This window comes from Peromyscus maniculatus, chromosome 7 (assembly GCF_049852395.1).
Source record: "Peromyscus maniculatus bairdii isolate BWxNUB_F1_BW_parent chromosome 7, HU_Pman_BW_mat_3.1, whole genome shotgun sequence".
Lineage (NCBI taxonomy): Eukaryota > Metazoa > Chordata > Mammalia > Rodentia > Cricetidae > Peromyscus > Peromyscus maniculatus.
The window spans coordinates 28,764,902-28,783,188 of NC_134858.1; the positions used below are offsets into that span (position 1 = coordinate 28,764,902).

At 52.4% G+C, this 18,287-nt stretch overlaps 1 protein-coding gene across 1 annotated transcript in view; it reads right to left on the reverse strand.

Moving 5' to 3' along the window:
* Window positions 1-12,420: 12,420 nt before the first annotated feature.
* St14 (ST14 transmembrane serine protease matriptase) overlaps window positions 12,421-18,287 on the reverse strand; it is a 44,315-nt gene continuing 38,448 nt past the window's right edge. The window contains exons 15-19 of the mRNA XM_006976556.4: window positions 18,002-18,124; window positions 17,253-17,439; window positions 14,282-14,556; window positions 13,302-13,438; window positions 12,421-13,044 (exon numbers count right to left, since the gene is read on the reverse strand). Coding sequence (XP_006976618.2) covers window positions 12,883-13,044; window positions 13,302-13,438; window positions 14,282-14,556; window positions 17,253-17,439; window positions 18,002-18,124 — 884 coding nt within the window. The 3' untranslated portion in view covers window positions 12,421-12,882. The remainder of the gene's footprint in view (window positions 13,045-13,301; window positions 13,439-14,281; window positions 14,557-17,252; window positions 17,440-18,001; window positions 18,125-18,287) is intronic.

An 18,287-nucleotide genomic window follows, 5' to 3' on the forward strand; every position in this document is an offset into this window, starting at 1 on the left:
AATGGCTTTCCACAGATTTACTTTGGACTGAACTGCATACTGTAAGGATCCCATAATCACATCTTCACACACTTCCATGTATACATGTAATATTTCTCTCCGTGACAAGTAGCCAGAACTGAGGAAGAAGGGCCGCCCTAATTTCCTCCCATGGCCTGGCAGTGCTGCTGAATGGTTATTAGGCCCATGCAAGGCACCCCTCACAGGTCAGACTGCAATACGACACTGCCGCAGTCCCTGAACCAAAAGCCTTAACCAAGCCTCCTCAGATCAGTCCACACCTAGTGAGTCCGCCCTTCCTTTCTCAGGGTTCCCCATGCGGTCATCAGCACGCTTTCCAGTCACTCTTCCACTTTGCCTTTGGCTCTAAGTCTCTACGTGAGTTGAACATTCCACAATGTGCTCTCCCTCCACCAGGACCCTCCTGCCCAGTCCTTGCTTGCCCCCACTTCTAGTATGTGCTGTGCATGTTAGAGTTCCTCCCCTTGGCAGCGGGGAGGATGAGCAGGGCAAACACCAAGCAGCTCTTCTGCCCAACTCCCCTCTGTGGGCAGAGGGAACCTGCACAGCTCAGTCCTGACGGCTCCAGGGTCCTGGGGCGTGGCCTTCTGTCTGGTACCTGCAGAGGCCGGAAGAAGGCGTTCAGTCTCCTAGAACTGGAATTACAGATTGTTGTGAGCTGTCACGTGGGTACTGGGAATTGAACCTGGATGTTCTGGAAGAGCAGGCAGTGCTGTTAACTGCTGAGTCATCTCTTTGGCCCTTAATTAACATACTAGTTGCACAAAATAGTGACTTTAGCTGTAACATTTGCACATACAAATATATTGTGCCTTGTTCATTGTCACAATTTCTCATTCTCCCTTTTTCTCACCTCTGTACACCCCTCTCCCTGGCCCATAATAGTCTCTGTTTTAAGGTCATCTTATTTTTCTTTTCAAATGAAAAGATACATGTCCTTTTAATCTAAAGTATATCCTGATTCCATCTCTGATTGGTTGGTTTCCATGCTGAGGATAGAACCCAGAGCCACCAGCATGCTAGGCACTACCAATGAGCTAGCTAGTCCACAGACTCCAATACTTGTCTGGGGAATAAGTAATTTTACTTAACATCATACCCATCCTCTTTTCCCCCTCTTTTTCTTTCTTTTTGGTTTTTTTGAGACAGGGTTTCTCTGTTTAACAGCCCTGTCTGTCCTGGAACTCACTCTGTAGACCAGACTGGCCTCGAACTCACAGACATCTACCTGCCTCTACCTCCCAAGTGCTGGGATTAAAGCTGTGCACCACCAAACCCGGCGCCCATTCCTTTTCTTGCAAATGACAGGATCTCATTCATTTTCTCTATCCATCCATCTGTAGATAGGCACTCAGGCTGATTTTATGACTTGGCTACTGTGGGTAATACTGCAGTAGGCAAGTGTTTGGGCTGGTTGCATTACTCTGGGTGTTCCCAGAAGTGGTGTAACTGGATCATAGGGTGGGCCATTTAGTGTTTTTGAGAAGCTTCCACACTGACATCAAGTGGGATCACATGTAAGGACCCCTTTTCTCTTGCATCATCACCAGAATTTTGCTGTCTGTTTATCACCATTATGACAGGCGTGAAGTAGAATACCAATGTGGTTTTGACTTGTATTTCCCTGACAGCTAAAGATACAGTAGCTTTTCCCCCATATATATTGGCCATTTGTACTCCCTGGAGAAGAATCTCTGTAGGTCATTTGGGCATTTTAAAAGTCTGGTCCACCCACCACTCTTTTTTGTCAAGTATTTTGATTACCTTATGGTAGCTATTAGCCTGATAAAGATGAAGAGCTGGCAGAATTTCAGTCAAGAGACTAGGTCCAGCATAAGAGTCACGTTCTTCCCTATGCCCCTCTTTGATTATTTTGGAGTTAATGACTGTACCCCAGTGGTTGGAAAAGAGGCATGGTACCTGGTAAGAAATCAGTAAGTGTCCTGGAGGGTCCTGGTGGAGGGAGAGCAAAGCACACTCTTAGAGCCAAGGGGGAAGTGGGCATGAGACAGGTGACAGCGTGGAGAACTTGCACCACAGTCACAGAATCAACAAAAAGATGTATAGCCGGCTGGCATGACTTAGAGGTTGCAACAGGAGAGTTATTGAAGCCCAGGAGTTCCAAGAGCAGTCTGGGAATATAATCAGGACCTGTCCCAAAGGGATGAGTATTGGTGAAATTATTAAGGCCACTCCACGTAGTTAAAAGGAAGATTTATTTAGTGGATAACTTACAAAAAAGGGATAGGTAGGTCGCAGGGGGTCTGAGGAAGGTGTATCGAAGTCCAGCAGTGTTCTCCGGAGCTCTGCTCGGTCAGCCTCCACTGTCCAGGGTCCAGGAACAGAGCGAGCGCTGGCCCATCCAGATCTTGGGTCTCCAGGTGCCTCCCTTGGCCCCTGCCTTGTAGGCGTGACAGTTGCCGAAGCCTCAATTGGAACTTCCAGATCAAAGCTGGAATGGCTACCCACTACAGGTGAGGAGAGACCATTGTGAACTTCAGCATACTCCTACTTGTCAATCATTTGAACTCTCCTCAGTGAAGAAACCCCAGTTATTCACAGAGCAGCCAGGCTCCTCCTGGTTCTTGTATGCTCTTTGAAGGCCCCAGTATGAGGAATGATGCCAGGAGATGTTTTGCAAGTCCTTAGCTTACATGTGCATGCACCAAGTCCTCAGCTTCCCTGGTACCTGTTGTAAACAGAAAGGCTAGAAAAGCAGGCCTAAAGGTGTTAGGTTTAATTAACCTTAGAGAAGAGATGCTCTAGGGAGTGGATGTTTCCAAATCCTTTAACGGGGATGAGATCCAAGCTCTGCCCAGCCTGACCTGAGGAGCCCTTCCAGGCCGGCCATAAGAGAAAAATGAAGGGCCCTTTCAACAGCTCAGTGGGTAAAGGTATTTTCTGCCAAACTTGACAATCAAGAGTTCTGTCCCTGTGGCATGATGGAAGGAGAGAGCTGATCCTGCAAGTTGTCTGACTACCTGTGTGCTGGGGCACATCACTTGCCACACACATCCCAAATAAAAATGTACTTTAAAAAAGGACTTGCTGATGGGAGCAGATGCAGAGACCCACAGCCGAACATTAGGCCAAGAGAGAACCTGAATTGGAGATAACCATAGGGTGTTCCCCTTGGAGCTCAGGGGAACCCCTCGAAGGATGGGGAGGAAGAATTATAAGAGCCGGAGGGGTCAAGGATATCAGAAGAACACAGCCCACAGGTCTCACAGAGCCTGCATGGGTCTGCGCTAGGTCCTCTGAATGTGTATTATGGTCGTTAGCTTGGTGTTTCTGTGGGACTCCTAACAGTGGGAAGCGGGGCATCTCTGGCTTTCCTCTGCTTTTGAGACCCTGTTCCTCATACTGGGTTGCCTTGTCTAGCCTTGATATGAGGCGTGGTGTCTAGTTTTACTGTGACTTGTTATGTCCTGTTACGCTGATATCCCTGGGAGGCCTTTTCTCAAGGGAAACAAGGAGTTGATGGCGGAGGTAGGGGCTGGAGGAAAGGGAAACTGCCTTCAGATGTATTGAAAAATAAATAAGAAAATAAAACCTAAAAAGAGTGCTTAATTCCCCATAGCTGCGACCATACACCCGCTTCCCTTGGCCTCTCACAGACTTGCTCCAACCTAGGCATCAGCTGAGGAAGCCTGTACCTCGTTTGTTTTGAGTCAGGACCTCACATGTAGCCCTGGCTGGCCGGGAATGTGGGCTGGTATCAAACACATAAGAAAGATCCACCTTCCTTTGCATCCCGAGGGCTGGAATTAAAGATGTATGCTGCCATGTCGGCCCAAAGTTTGTGTTTTCCACCCTTAACTGTCTCTGTCACAGCGGTGAAGCTCCCGCCACATACCCAGTGCTGGCAGTCCAGTCCAAGAGCTCAGGGGTCGTTTGGGGTCTTCAGAGGAGTCTGCCAGTTTCTCTGTTGTACTGGAAACAGCAGGCAGCATGTGCCACCGCCCTTGCGATGGCCACACGTCGGGGCTGAGCTTACGGCATAGGAAAGCCAACACAGCCAGTCCTGGAAGGCCACCTTGACAATGGCGTGCAAGCCCGACGTCGCTCTTTATGGGAAAACAGGTGGTCAACATCTGTGCCTGCTAAGACCACGTCATAATTGCGCGGGAGGAGGCTGGTGAGAGCTGCCCAAAGCTGCTGCTGAGCCTCCCGCCGCCCTGGCCACTAACCACACTTAATGAAGTGTGTGAGCACCCCCTACTGTTCTCATCTGGAATTAACTGCAAGGTAGGAACCAAAGTCAACCCGAACCTTCTGTGTTTGTCCTTACAGAGTGTTTAAAATTCCATCAAAAAGTTTCTGTTGAAGCACCTAATGAGCTTGTACAAACTGTTAACCACTTGAGATTTTTTTCCAAGTCCCTTAATAACAAAATGGGATTGTTTTGGTTTTTACTCCATTACCCCAGTTCCACAAATATCCTTGGTTCTTAGGTATTTCTACCCCTGCTCCCCTCCCCCATGATCAACGTGTAGACCTCTGGGAGAAAGAAACCTGGCAAAGGGGTTGCCCTAGGTGCAGTGGCACCCGACCTCTGCCCTGGCTGTTTCTAACCATCTTTCCCGGCAGGCCTGGCTCAAGGCAGAGCTACCTGCATCGTGGGCTCCGTTCCCTTTGCAGAAGCATCTCACCAGGCCATACTGTTTTCCACAGAAGTTCGGGGCTCGGGGGAGGATGGTGAGGGGCAGGGGCTAGTCCTGAACTTCAAGATGGAACATGGTGTTCTGCTGCCCACAGCCAAGACCTCAAGGAAACATGTCTCCATCCACACTGCCCCAGGCAGGGTAGTAAGAGAAAGCAGATGACTTGGCCCCTGAGAAAGGGAAATGCCCAGGGGCTACTGGAGGTGGCCAAAAAATGGGAATGGGAAAGGTTTGGAAATGGAGCCAAGTCAGGCCAGCTAGTGAAAGTTCCTTTTAGCCTTTTCCACATGTGCCTCAGCCAGTGGATTTATTACCTGGCAAGAGAGTTCTGGCAATTTAGAGCTCCAGGTGGACAGAGCCTTGGCTCCAGAAAGGGGCAGAACTCTGCCATTCCCTGGGCAGCTACAGAACTACCCCGCCCCCAATGAGAAACGTTGAGCAGGGCGTTTACAGGGCATCTCTGGGCCTGCTGCTCCCGCGTGATGGGAATGGTTGGTCCACTTAATGGCTGTGTGGAGAGTGAAGCAGGACTGTGTACGAGGCCCGCGGCACATGTCACTGTTGTGTGGAGAGTGAAGCAGGACTGTGTACGAGGCCCGCGGCACATGTCGCTGGTTGCGCCTGCCACTTACACTGTTCAGCAGAGAAGCTCAGACCTTGTCCATCTCCACTCAGCAGAGCACACAGAGACCCTAATCCCATCTGACAAGGACAAGAGTGCAGAGTGGAAACACCGAGTTCTCCACCGAGAAGCGGGTCTGCTCTCCTGACTTCAGTCATTCCAAGTCTCCCCAGGAGGCTGGCCCCAGGGACCTTCAGTTTAAGGCTCTTTCCCACTAAGATGGAGGATAGTATTCTTCCACTTCTAAAAGGGCGGCCTCAGCAGTTAGCCCAGGAAATACTTCACACTGAAGATCTGAAGGGTTGGGTACAGTCAGCGAGATGGCTCAGCCCGGAAGGGCAATTGCCACCAAGTTTGACGATTGAACTTGTCCTCCGACTTCCTCAAATCAGCCTGACAGCCTATATCAACTGCCTTCGGTCCCAGTCCCAGCTGGCACCATGCTGAGTTCATGAACAAATCCTTTCCTCCTCTGCCATGGCTTATATGAATAATTTGGTGTTTCATTTTGTTTCGCTTACGTGTTTCAAACAGATTTTTTCCCTAGACTAAATCTGTATGCCTGTGTCTTGTAGACTGTCTAGCTATGACCCTCTCAGAGGGCCAAGGTGCCCTCTCCTTGTGAACTGGCCTCTGAATGTACTTCTGTAGAGGGGACTTTTGCCTTCCCGTGGAGGACCTGCTCATTGCCTCTACCCCTGCACACCGCGTCCTTGGAGTTCTGGCTAGGCCAGGACTGAAGAATTCCCCTGTTGAGTTAAGCAGGACCATATGGACGAGCGGAAAGCTGTCATGGAGAGGAGCTATTCTGGATCACGGGTGTGGCGGGGGAAGCGATGATAACCTCCAAGGCGGTGTTCAGGGGAAGCCTATGAGCTAAGAGGAAGGGAAAGTTGAACTCACACCCCAGGACAGCCGGCCCTCCTGCTGGAAGGTGCTGAGACAACGGAACAACCAGACAAGGGAGCCTGTCCACCTCCGCCTGGAAATACTGGCTTTTTAGGAAATGAAGGGAGGCGAGTGGAAAGGGCAGGCAGGGAGCAGGCAGCTGCAGGCACAGGGTTATGGGACTAGTATGGAGAGGTGGGGAACGGGACCAGGCTCGCTGAAACCCCGAACTAGGGGGTCTCCATTCAATTCTGTCTTCCCTGCAGGCCTGCAAACCCAGCTTGCCATCAGGGTCACGTACACATCTGTTCAGGGCAGGATGGCCGAAGGTCATTCTGTGTGCAGTGGGACTGCCTGCCTCTTATGTCCCGCGTCCCACTGTCTCTGTCGTGAGCTCAAAGGAGTCATCTCAGAGCAGAGCTGGGCCGTGGCTCTCACTGGCACTTGCTGGCAGTGGGTTTGCAAGATCTGCCCCACCCCTGCACCTGGCAGAGCTGCTTGTCCCTCTGTGGAAGAGCAGCTTGGCCCATCCTGTAGGGGAGTCCAGGATCTAAAACCAGCTGAGAACTAGACTAGTCTTACTATGGAGTTTGGTCTCATCATTCCCAGTGGTATTAAGTAGCTTCCCAGACCCCCTTGCTGATTGCCACCCAAAGGAACCCCACTCCAGTGGCCTGGCCTGAGCTACCTGTTCATTCCACCACACCCCCCCCCACACACACACACAGCATCCTTACTTGGCAAACTGAGGTGGTTACAAAGCTATTATTAACTATCAGTAACTGGACCCCTAGTCTGCTGGCTGGCAAAGACAGAGGAAGGGGTGTGCGTGACCAGCCTAGAGCAAGCCCCAGCTTAGAAAATGAACGCTCAGGGGGATTCATGCCTGGAAGAATAGTTCCCAAATGCTGGTCCACACCTCCCAGCCTCCCTGAGGCAGTTTCTCTGGCATACAGGGGGGGAAAAAAGAGGGCCCCTAAATTGAATCCTTTAGAAGACTTTCGTACTAAGAGCATGAGCCATCTTTACTCTGTGTTACAGTTTCCTTTCTTCGTGGAGCAGTGGTGGTATGTAAACACACCAAGAACACGCTGGAGGGGACATTTGTGTCAGCACCGTAGACGGTGTGGCGCTTCCGAGTGCAGGCCCTGGAGCCGCGTTACCAGTGTTCAGATCCTTGTCCTCTTCCCTCTAAGTGTGGGCTTTGGGAAGGTCATCTAAAGCCCTGGTCCCCTGGAGTTCTCTGTAACATGGGGGTGTCGGAGCACTGTTGTGGGAGCACTGTTGTGAGGACTCAGCAAAATTCCATACTTAGACCACTTAGAAGAGTCAAGAAGCCAGCAAGGTGCCACACACTTGGAATCCCAGCATCTGTGAGTCAGAGGCAGGAGGGCTGGAGTTCCAGGCCAGATCCGTAGCAAGACCCCAGGCCAAAGAAGAAAAAGGAGAAACTTAGAGGAGCTGCCATTCTTCATTACGTTCCAGATTCTCCTGTCATTTTACAGCTCCAAGAAAATCCACCGCCTAAGGTTCACCGCTTGGGAGAACCCATTTCCATGTGGTTGCGGGTGGACAACACACCAACTCCATGTATCATTTAGTCACATGGCATAGACTTAGGTTCCATAGGTACCTAATATGTTGCTCCGGAGAAGGTGCCCTGTGCCACCCAGGTTTCCTGACATAATCTGATCAGTTTGCTGATAGATAAGAGTCTCACCTCAGCATACCCCATTCCACATGCCCCCACAATCCGTGTGTGTGTGTGTGTGTGTGTGTGTGTGTGTGTGTGTGTGTGTGCGCGTGCATACATTCCTCCAGAAGCCTGTTTGCGCCTAAGGAAATTGACTCTTTCATAGACTTAGATTTGTTCATTATGCAACACAGCCAGCTCATTTGCAGACAGTAAAAAATTGGCACAGACATGCCCATGTGTTGTAGGGGCCAAGCTGAGCTGCGACAGACACCCATTGTGTCTCTCGGGATACTGCTTTACCCCTGCTTGCCACCTGGAGGCATACCATCTGACATGAGCTCATGGCCGAGCCTGCCGGGTAAGGAGCTCTCCAGATTCTGACGCCGAGTGTCAGCGGGTCCTGCCTGCAGAGGGTTGGAGGACTGACTGGAGAAAGGCTTTGTGCTGGGGCCCATGGGTGCTAACCCTGAGACAGGAGCCCATTCTACTGCATGGAAGGGTGATTAGAAACTAGAGAACATGGTGGTGCACACCTTTAATCCCAGCACTCGGGAGGCAGAGGCAGGCAGAGCTCTGTGAGTTTGAGGCCAGCCTGGTCTACAAAGTGAGTTTTGGACAACCAGAGCTATTACACAGAAAAACTCTGTCTCCAACAACCAAAAGAAAGAAGCCAGAAGGCCCAATCAGGGGTCGAGGACACCAGGAGAACACAGCCCGCAGAATCAACTAAGCCAGGCGCATAGGGGCTCACAGAGACTAAGGCAGCACTCACAGAGCCTGCACGGGTCTGCGTATGTTATGGCTGTGTAGCTTGGTGTTCTTGTGGGCCTCCTAACAGTGGGAGTCGGGTGTCTCTGACTCTTTCACCTACTTTTGGGACCCTCTCCTCCTATTGGGTTGCCTCTTCCAGCCTTATTGTGATTTGTTATGCCGTGTTCAGTTGATGTCCCTGGGAGGCCTGCTCCTTTCTAAAGGGAAGGGAGGAGTGGATCTGGGGGAGAGGAGGTGGGGTGGATGCTGGGAGGAGCGGAGGGAAGGGCAATTGCAGTCAGAAGGTAATGTATGAGAGAAGAGTGTTTTTGAAGTTTTTTTTTTTTTTTAGCTGAGGATCGAACCCAGGGCCTTGCGCTTGCTAGCTAGGCAAGCGCTTTACCACTGAACTAAACCCCCAACCAATTTTTTGAAGTTATAATAAAAGAAGGAAAGGAAGACAGACAGACAGACTGAAAGGCCCAATCTGGCCCCACCTGGTGACGGGCGTGAGAGCCTGAGACAGCGCAACATTGCCACCATGTGGACAGAAACCTGAATGACCACTTTGCCGCCAGTCCCGCCCAGTGGCTCTGAATCTGGAGTCCCATACCTACAGGATTTGAAACCTTCCCCAAGCCGTTTCACGGTGTCTCCGGCAGAACCTTGGTAGAGGCAGCAGTCCTTGTAGATGCCACACCCGGGACCTGAGTTTGTTCATTAAGTTTCTAAGGTTTTGATAAGTAACTAAAATAAACCGAGATGCAAGGCAGTTTGGGAGGACCGGAAAATGAATGGCTTGAGATTCCCAACACAAGATGGTCAGCCAGGGGGAAGACTCCACGCTGTGTGCTGAGCCAGTGAGGCGAGTCCTCAGGCTGACTCCACAAGCCCAGCCGCACGCGGGTTATCTGTGACCAGGGAGAGGCTCTTAGCCTTGCCCTGCCACCGCCTCCTCCTGGTCCTTTCAGTGACCCTCCAGCACTGGATCTGCCAGGGAGCAGAAGCTAGGAGGTGGTACACACAGCCTCTCACCGTCCAGCCCGCCCCCGCTACCCCCCCCCCCCCATCCTTTAACTCCATGTCAGAGTCAGACTGCCCAGAGAATAGCACAGGATGCAAGGCTAGTTACAGAATCCACAGATAAATAAAATACATAGCTCCTCGTTTAAAGGCCAGGGTGACGCATGGAACCCAGTGCAGGGCCCTTTTGAGCATGGAGTTCAGCACTGTTCAGGCGCAGGGGAGACAGCCCTGCCTAGCCGCCTGGGGTGGAGGAAAGGGCTCTCTCGCTTTCACAACCCCCACGGCAGCCTGCCACGGCAGTAAGTGGTCCCAGAATGCATTATTCATCCCACGCCCTGCACAGTGGACCTGGCTACAGCTATTGCAGCCTGTCCTAATTAAATGGAATTTTCTGCCCCGTGCTTGGAGCTGAGTTTGTGAATTGAAAATGCAAATGTGTGCGAAACAGTCTTGGCCCTGAGTCCCCCCAGCCTGCCTCAGTAAAGCTAAGATGAACCAATACCCCAAACCCACTGCAGAGCTGCGTAGCCCAGTGCTCCACGGTGCACTCTGTGGCACCTCTGTGTCCCCTGGCTCTTCAATGGTACCAGTGACTTGTCCCTGTCGGTGAGTCTCAGTGGTAAGACAGAGTTCCTGCTGGCTATGGCTCCTTAGCCTATTTTAATCTGTCAATAAAAGGCCAGACTTGGCTTCATAATCTTTTTTTAATATACAATTTTATTATTGTTTGTTTGTTTGCTTGTTTTAGTTTAGTACATTTCTTTTTGTGCCTGCCAGAGTGTGGGCAGAGTACAAGGGCAACTTGAAGGAGTCAGCTCTTCCTTCGCACCACGTGGATCCTGGGCTTGAACTCGGGTCGTCAGGCTTGGCTGCAAGCACCTTTACCCACTGAACCATATCCCCAGCCCTCCTAATCACTTTTGGAGGCATCAACATTTGATTGATTTCTTAGGGATTAAGTGTCTTTCTAAGTAGGTTTTCAGGATTCTGCCAGCACTGTGGGGTCAAGAACACCCCTAACCAGACCTTGCTCAGGATGCCATATGGAGCCCTCAGTGGCCATTAGTCCATGGCAACCTCAGGGTAACAGGAACCCCTGGGGACAGTGCTTCTCCAGCTCCAAATCATGCTGGTCCCTCAGAAGGCCTCCGGAGTGGACCACTGCTGCCTGTACCTCCAGATTGAGGTCTCAGGAGCTCTGGGTCAGGAGTGGGAAGTTGTACCTATGAACTCCCCAAGATCTCAAAGCTCCTGTCCAAGGACCACTCTTGGAGAGCCCCACACACACACATCCCAGACCACAGGCCTAGTATCCACCCCCAGGGGCCTGAAGAGGGAGGGAGTGGCCCCAAAGGATAACTAACTCCCAGGTAGAAAATACTGAGTGCGATGCCTACATTCTAGAACAACGGGGCTTGAGACAGTGAGATCAGGTCAAAAAGCTTTCCCCAAGAAGTTGCCAGGCATCCCTGCCTGCGTGTTTGCCACCAGGGAATGAATGAGTCCTTACTGTGGATGGCAGCTGTGGTGGACACTGAGTCTGCACCAGCCTCCCCGAAACCACACGCGTGTGAGCTGGCTATGCACACACGCGTGGAACCAGCCCACACATGTGCCCTGGAACTCCTCAGTTAACGTAGAGCATGGCTCAGTCCTCCTGACCCATACCACTAGGAAGGAGCAACCACGTCAGAGGAAAGGAATACTATTTACATGGTGAGTCTTCCTGGAAAGTACTCGGGCGAAAATCAGAGACACCGCACAAACACCACCTGAACAGTCAGCCGATAACTCGTTTTCCTTTTTGTTAACAAAAATCGCCAGGAGCCAAGTCTGACAGTAGCAGCACCATCCGGGAGCTTGAGGAGTATGAACCAGGGTAGACGATGGGCAAAGCCCTCTTTCCTCATGACACTAGCTCAGTCACTGTCAAGTCTACCGGAGGCCACCCCTTCCCCCCAGCCTCAGCCCATACAGGGCTCCAGGGAAGCTCTAAGGGCCTTCCAAAGGATCTTCAACCTCTGCTGGGCAGTGGTGGCACACCCCTTGAATCTCAGCACTCGGATCTCTGTGAGTTCGAGGCCAGCCTGGTCTATAAAGCAAGTTCCAGGACAGCCAGGACTGTTACACAGAGAAGCCCTGTCTTGAAGAAAAAAAAAAAAAGAAGAAGAAAGCAAGCTCTCCAATCTCTCCTCAGATCTACAGTACTACCTCCCTGGGCCACTCCAAATAAGGAGAGAACATTTTATAAAGTCAAAAGAGGGACAGCCAAGAGGTGGAGGCACATATCTTCAATGCAGCATCCCTCCAACTGGGACCTATCCACGCTGACAGCCAGTCCACGCACACCCCATGTATGCGTGTATGCACACACACACAGCATATATGACCACCTTTGCACTGAATGCAGACCCACAACACTTTGCACCTCATCTTCCTCTGACATGTCACCCCCACCCATCCCCCACCCCAACCGCAGTGCCCTCTCTCCACATGATGCCCCTCCCCCAAACTCCCTCCTGATCCATCTACTGACTGTCACAGTCCAGGAACCAGGCCCTGGCTTCTAAGTGAGCACCTGTTATAACCGAGGACAGAAATAGCCTCTGGCCTAGGGAAGACGAGGCACTGTGGTCCGCACCCAGCATGGCACCAGGGCTAAGGGAAATTCTGTTCCAGTTTAGTGCAAAGGGGACTATTCATAGAAGTGGAGAGGGAAGGAGAGTCCCCTATGGCAAGAAAAACAAGTTACCTAAAAAGAAATAAAATGTTTTACTTACAAATACCCACCCCTGGAGCCAGCAAAAGAATTCCAACCTTAGGTGGCACTGTGTTCCAGGGTCTCTGGGGCTTCCTGAAAGGAGTCACCCTAGGGGACTCCAGCCCCTCCACCCACAGAGCTCCCAGGAGCTCAATGATAGTTGCCCCCTAGAGTCAGGAAGCAGGTCTCCGGGACAGGGTCGTCTTCACCCAGCTCAGGACAAGAGGGGAAGGCTGCCATCAAATCCTTGCCCCCAGCCTGGCCCCTGGCACTCAAGTTCTCTGCCCAACTCCTGGCCCCACTTTGGAAGCCGAGGGAAGTCCTGAGGATGCAGTTCACAGTCTGGGTTGTGGGGAAGAGGCCACGGTATGAACGTCCTCAGTGGTCCTGGCCTGTCTCCAGGTATGCATGTGGGGGCATCCCTGTGGGTGTTCATGGCAGATCATCCATGCGTCTATACTCCAGTCTGATCTTTGATCCAGTCCCGAAGGACAGGGAGCCTCGTGTACACGCCTGGCTTGTTCCTCTGAGCGCAGCCTTCACCCCAGCTCACCACACCGGCCTGGAAGATCCGTCCATCTGTCTCCACGCTGGACAAGGGGCCACCAGAGTCACCCTGAGCAAAAGCAAATCCCGTGCATGAGGCCCTTACCCCAACTCGCAAGAGCTGCCTCGATCTAACTGGCCTCTCCCATGCCCAGCCGACCCCTCAGCTTGCCCTCTCCTGACACCTGCCCTCTCCCACCCAGGCTTTCCCCAGCCCCACCTCTCCCTAGCTCCAGCCTAGTTAGGCCCCGCCCCTCCCCTTCCCCTGCCCTGCCTTTCTAGGTCCCTCCTCCTCCAGCTCTGCCTCTCCCCTGCAAGCCCACGCACCTGGCAGGAGTCCACACCCCCAGTGAGGAAACCCACACACATCATCCGTGGGGTGATCTGCTGTGGCATGAGGCCCTCACAGGTGGTCTGGTTGATGACACGGATCTCCCCCTTCTGCAGGATCAGTGCTCCGGTGCCTGGGAAGACAGTAAGCCAGGGTAGACTGAGGCAGGCAGCTCCTGGGGGAAGCCACTGTGCACGGGGAAAACTCACTGGAGATGTTCCCCCACGGGTCAAGTCTACAAGCACTGCTTGGAAATAGCCCAAGTGCCTGCAGCAGGCAGGTAGACGGGCAGGCAGCTGATAGCAGACAGAAGGATATCGTGCAGCCAGAGAAGGTAACAGACACTGCTGCTGTGTCAGGTCAGATAGATATGCACCAAGGTAAGGCATGGGTGGAAAGCAGGAACACCAAAAAATGCCACCAAATGCCACCGTGACTCTTGTCTGTAAGGGAGCCCTCTAAGGCAGGGTTTTACTTTCTGTATGAATGTTCACCGATGAACCGTACTGATCTAATGGAGTTTGTCAATCTAAAGTTTCCCTACAAACTGCTTGCCCTCCACGGGGCTCAGGGACCCACAGTGGGTAATGTTGCAGGCCCAGCTCAAAGGTTTGTCCAAGTCGAAAGTAGCGCCCACACCTCGGTTCACACTCATTGAGCACGCGTTTGCAGATGAATAACCACAGTTAATAGACCAGTAGCTGGCCACTAGGTTGTTCAGTGGCAAAGTCAGGGCTTCAGTGAAGGGCCCAGCCTGCAAATTCTACACTTTTTACTAGGAGCCTCCTTTTCCTTTCCACCCCCGACAGCTTCATCCTGACAGGCACCAGGAAGCTGGGTAATCCACCAGCTCTGAAGCCAGGACGAACTCTGTGCAGTCAAGGCTAGACACCAACGGGCTGTCAGCGGGCAAGCACCATGGCCTTGCAGGAAGGCCTGAGGCTCTCTGAAGGTCCTTGCCTGGCCGGAAGCTCACCTCCTTCTTGGGTGTGCCCCCAGCCTGTAACCCAGATGGCCTTGCCGGCAGGGAAGACATGGGTGGTATCAGGCAGGCAGATAGGGCGCACCACAGTGCTGTACTCCGCCGGCTTCTCGAGCTCCAGCAACGCGATGTCGTAGTCGAAGGTGAAGTCATTGAAGGAAGGGTGGGTGATGATGCGTTTGAGTTTGTGCTCCTGCACCCCAGAGGAGCTGCGCTTGCTCTGGTCCAGCAGACCCAGGAAGGCCGTCCACTTGGTGGGGTCTGAGTACCTGGGAAGACACGGAGGAGGAAGAGCAGTCACGAGCCGGTGGGTGGGCATGAACGCAGGCGGCACTCGGACTTCTCAGACTCAGAAGGCTACCCATCATGAACACAGCCTCAAGCAGCTGCCGAGGACCAGGAGCCAGAGGGAAGCTCTCTTACTGGGGCTTCACCCTAAACAGAGACTTTATTAAGCATAGTAAGAGGTGTTGGATTCCCCCCTGGAGCTGGCGTTATGGGCAGCTGTGACCCGCCCGATCTGGATGCTGGCAGTTGAACTCAGGCCTTCTAGAAGATCAGTACATTCTCTTAACCACTGAGCCATCTCTCCAGCCCAAGGGCCTCCCTCTTTCTAATGTGGCCTCGCATTCATTCTCTACTCCAACGATGTAGTCATCCACCTATTTGTTTATTCAATCATTATTGGACATCTATGATATTCCAAGAATGGCCCCAGGGCCAACGTCAAGTTCAGAGTGTACTTGGGGTGAGAGAGGTGAAAACCAATTACAGCAATCCCCCGGAGGTCAGGGTGGTGACTGTTACTGTTTGGGAGGTAGGAGGGAAAGAAGCAATCCTCGGAACACAACTACGGTTTTGCCAGCCACAGCCAACCCCACCCCTACGGAGTGGGGGTTGGGGGGGGGCGCGACAAGATGTGAGGCACAAAGGGAAAGTTCAGGAGGCGACACTGAATACAGAAAAGGGCCAAGGTCAGGGGAAGCGCAGACAGACAAGAAGCTTCATCCTAAGAGCCCAGCCTCCCCGCCCGCACAAGACTCTCTTTTCCCGGGGGTCTGAGCCAGCTGGCCCGGCAGACAAACACCCACCCACCTCCTACCACTCTCTCAGAGCCTCCTGCTCTTAAAGGCATCCTCCAGTCGCTGGGCCTCTCAAGAGGTCTAAACATACCCCGGGCCCACGGTAGCCCACATCCGTTTCTGGCACAGCTTTCACTGCATGTGTGTGCCTGTACATGTGAGTACACACAAGCATGTTTGCATGATATTTTTGCCCTCCATCCTAGCAAGTCTGTGAAATACATGGACCAAGTCTTTTTGTTTTTTTTTTTTGTTTTTTTTTTTTGTTGTTTTGTTTTTTTTGTTTTGTTTTTTGAGACAGGGTTTCTCTGTGTAGCTTTGCGCCTTTCCTGGAACTCACTTGGTAGTCCAGGCTGGCCTCGAACTCACAGAGATCCGCCTGGCTCTGCCGCCCAAGTGCTGGGATTAAAGGCGTGCACCACCACTGCCCAGCCATGGACCAAGTCTTATACTTCTTTCCCAAGTATCAATACTAACAATGGATGCTGACTGTATTAATTATGTTTGTTTGTTTGTTTGTTTGTTTGTTTGTTTGTTTGTTTGTGTCCTGGAATTTGAACTTGCTGTGTAACCAAACATGACCTTGAATTTAAGATACTCCTGCCTCACCAGGTGGTGGTGGCTCATGCCTTTAATCCTAGCACTTGGGAAGCAGAGACAGGTGGTCTCTCTGAGTTCGAGACCAGCCTGGTCTACAGAGTGAGTTCCAGGACAGCAGGGGCTACACAGGAAAACCCTGTCTCAAAAAACAAGATCCTCATGCCTCAAGTGACCAAACCAGAGAGAGAAGAGGGTATAGGGTGAGGCTTTGGATTAACCATCCCTCCAGTACCCTTGTCCCCATCACCCATACCATGCACATAGGGCTGGCCTCCCTATGTGCCCTGCTTCCTGCTGGGAGTCTCCTCTCTGCAAAAGGCGGTCACAGTAGCAGAGGTCACATGCCCCTGAGCTGCCTATTACAGAAGAGGACGCAGCTGACAGGAAGTCAGACCTTCCTTCTAAGGATAGGCAATTCTTAGGAAATTCCCCTGGGCCTGTATCCTCTGACCCTTGTGGCCAGTGGCCAGGGGTGGAGCGTGTGCTCAGACACAAATAGCCACAACTTCCCACCTAGCTACCTATTTCCACTGCTTCTCTGACCTCCCAGACTGACACCTGCCTGCCTCATCCCGAGACACCAATGTGAGCCCTCCCGGTGTGCTAGGTACAGTGCTGGGCCACAAGTACATTGTCACCTTTAGCTCTGCCAGCTCCAAGGACAAGAACTCACTGTATCACATCATCAGTGCCCCAGGCCACCTGCAAGCCAGACCACAGGCTAAATCAAGGCTCATCATTCAGCAATCCCAAGGAGCCAGGCAGAAACTAACCAAATAGGCTTTGGAATCTATGCCTAGGCTCAAGTCTGGCTCTACCATTGAGCTATGCAACCCCAGAAAATGCCCTTTTTTTTCTTTGCTCCAAGTCCCAGTATCTGTAAAGTAGGGATGTTTATAGACCTGCCTAATTTGTTAGGGATGGCACACAGTGGACCTGACTGCAGGACATGGTGGTACATGCCTTTAACCCCAGCACTCAGGAGACAGAGGTGGGCGGATCTCTATGAGTTCAAGGCCAGCCTGGTCTACAGAGCTAGTTCCAGGACAGCTAGGGCTGTTACACAGAGAAACCCTGTCTCAAAAAACCAACAACAACAAAAAGACCCTGTTGCAAACCCCCGTCCCCCCGTCCCCCCCCCCCTCTCCTCCACATAAAAACCCCGAGTTTCATTAGGACTGTTACTGGAATACCTGCCCACTCCTCCACCACCCTGCTCTGGTGCCAGCTTACCCTAGCAAAACTCAGACACAGAACGCCTCACTGCACACCTGGATACTTACTTGAAATTTCTGTCATCCATAAAGCAATGAGCCGCAGAGACCAGCCAGTTGGGAGAGATGAGTGAGGCCCCACACAAGTGGCCCTGGCCCAGGGCGTGCAGGCTCACCTGCCAGGGCCACTCGCCCTCGTCCGCATCTGTGCCACCAACCACCCGAGCCTGTTTGGTAAACGATCGCAGCCCACAGTCTGGAGAGGGGACAGAGGACCAAAGTGGAGCCAGTGAACATCAAAGGGACATTTCTCAGCACGGGAATCTCCATGGGCTATGCACATAACACTAGAGCAGAAGGGTCCCGAAGCCTCACAGATCCCCCGCCCGCCCCCGCCCGCCCTCCTCCAATCCCATGCTGTACTGTACAAGTGCATCAAGGCTCTAGACACCTGCCGCTTTGCTCAGGCCTAGATATCCTTGCCCAATGCTAAGGGATGTGGCTCAGAGCACAGTGCATCGGGATTCGGGCAACTGGGCTCTTTCTCCTCCAAGCCACTTACCCCACGGCTACCTATCTATGGAGCAGCCAGTTTGCTGGCTGCGTCTCGGAGGTGCTAACAGGCTGGCTTCCCGTGGAGCAGTGTGTTTATGCCAAGTGGCAAAGTCTTCCTTTCCTCCAGACGGATGTGCCCTCTGAGTGGGCACTGGGCTGGGTGAGTGAGGTTCCGGTGGGATCTCCACCCCCGGGGCACTCTCCCCGATGACTACCCTGCCCAGTACACACCCTGGCCCACCGCACACCGTTGCCCGGCTTACCACAGTCCTTCTCATCCGAGCCGTCACTACAGTCCCTCTTCCCGTCACACTCAGGGTTGCGCTTGCTCAAACAGAGCCCATTTTGGCAGCGGTAGGTATATTTGGTGCAAGAGACGATCTTCGCTGTTTACGGGAGAGACACAGAGCAGGGAAATCGATCTCTGGGCAGCAAAACCTTGCACTCCTCACCCTAGTTAGCCCCATTTACCACACCCACTGTCCTTTCAGACCTGCTGCTACAGGTTCTCCGCCTTCTGGAAGATTCTTCCCAGACTTAATACACAGG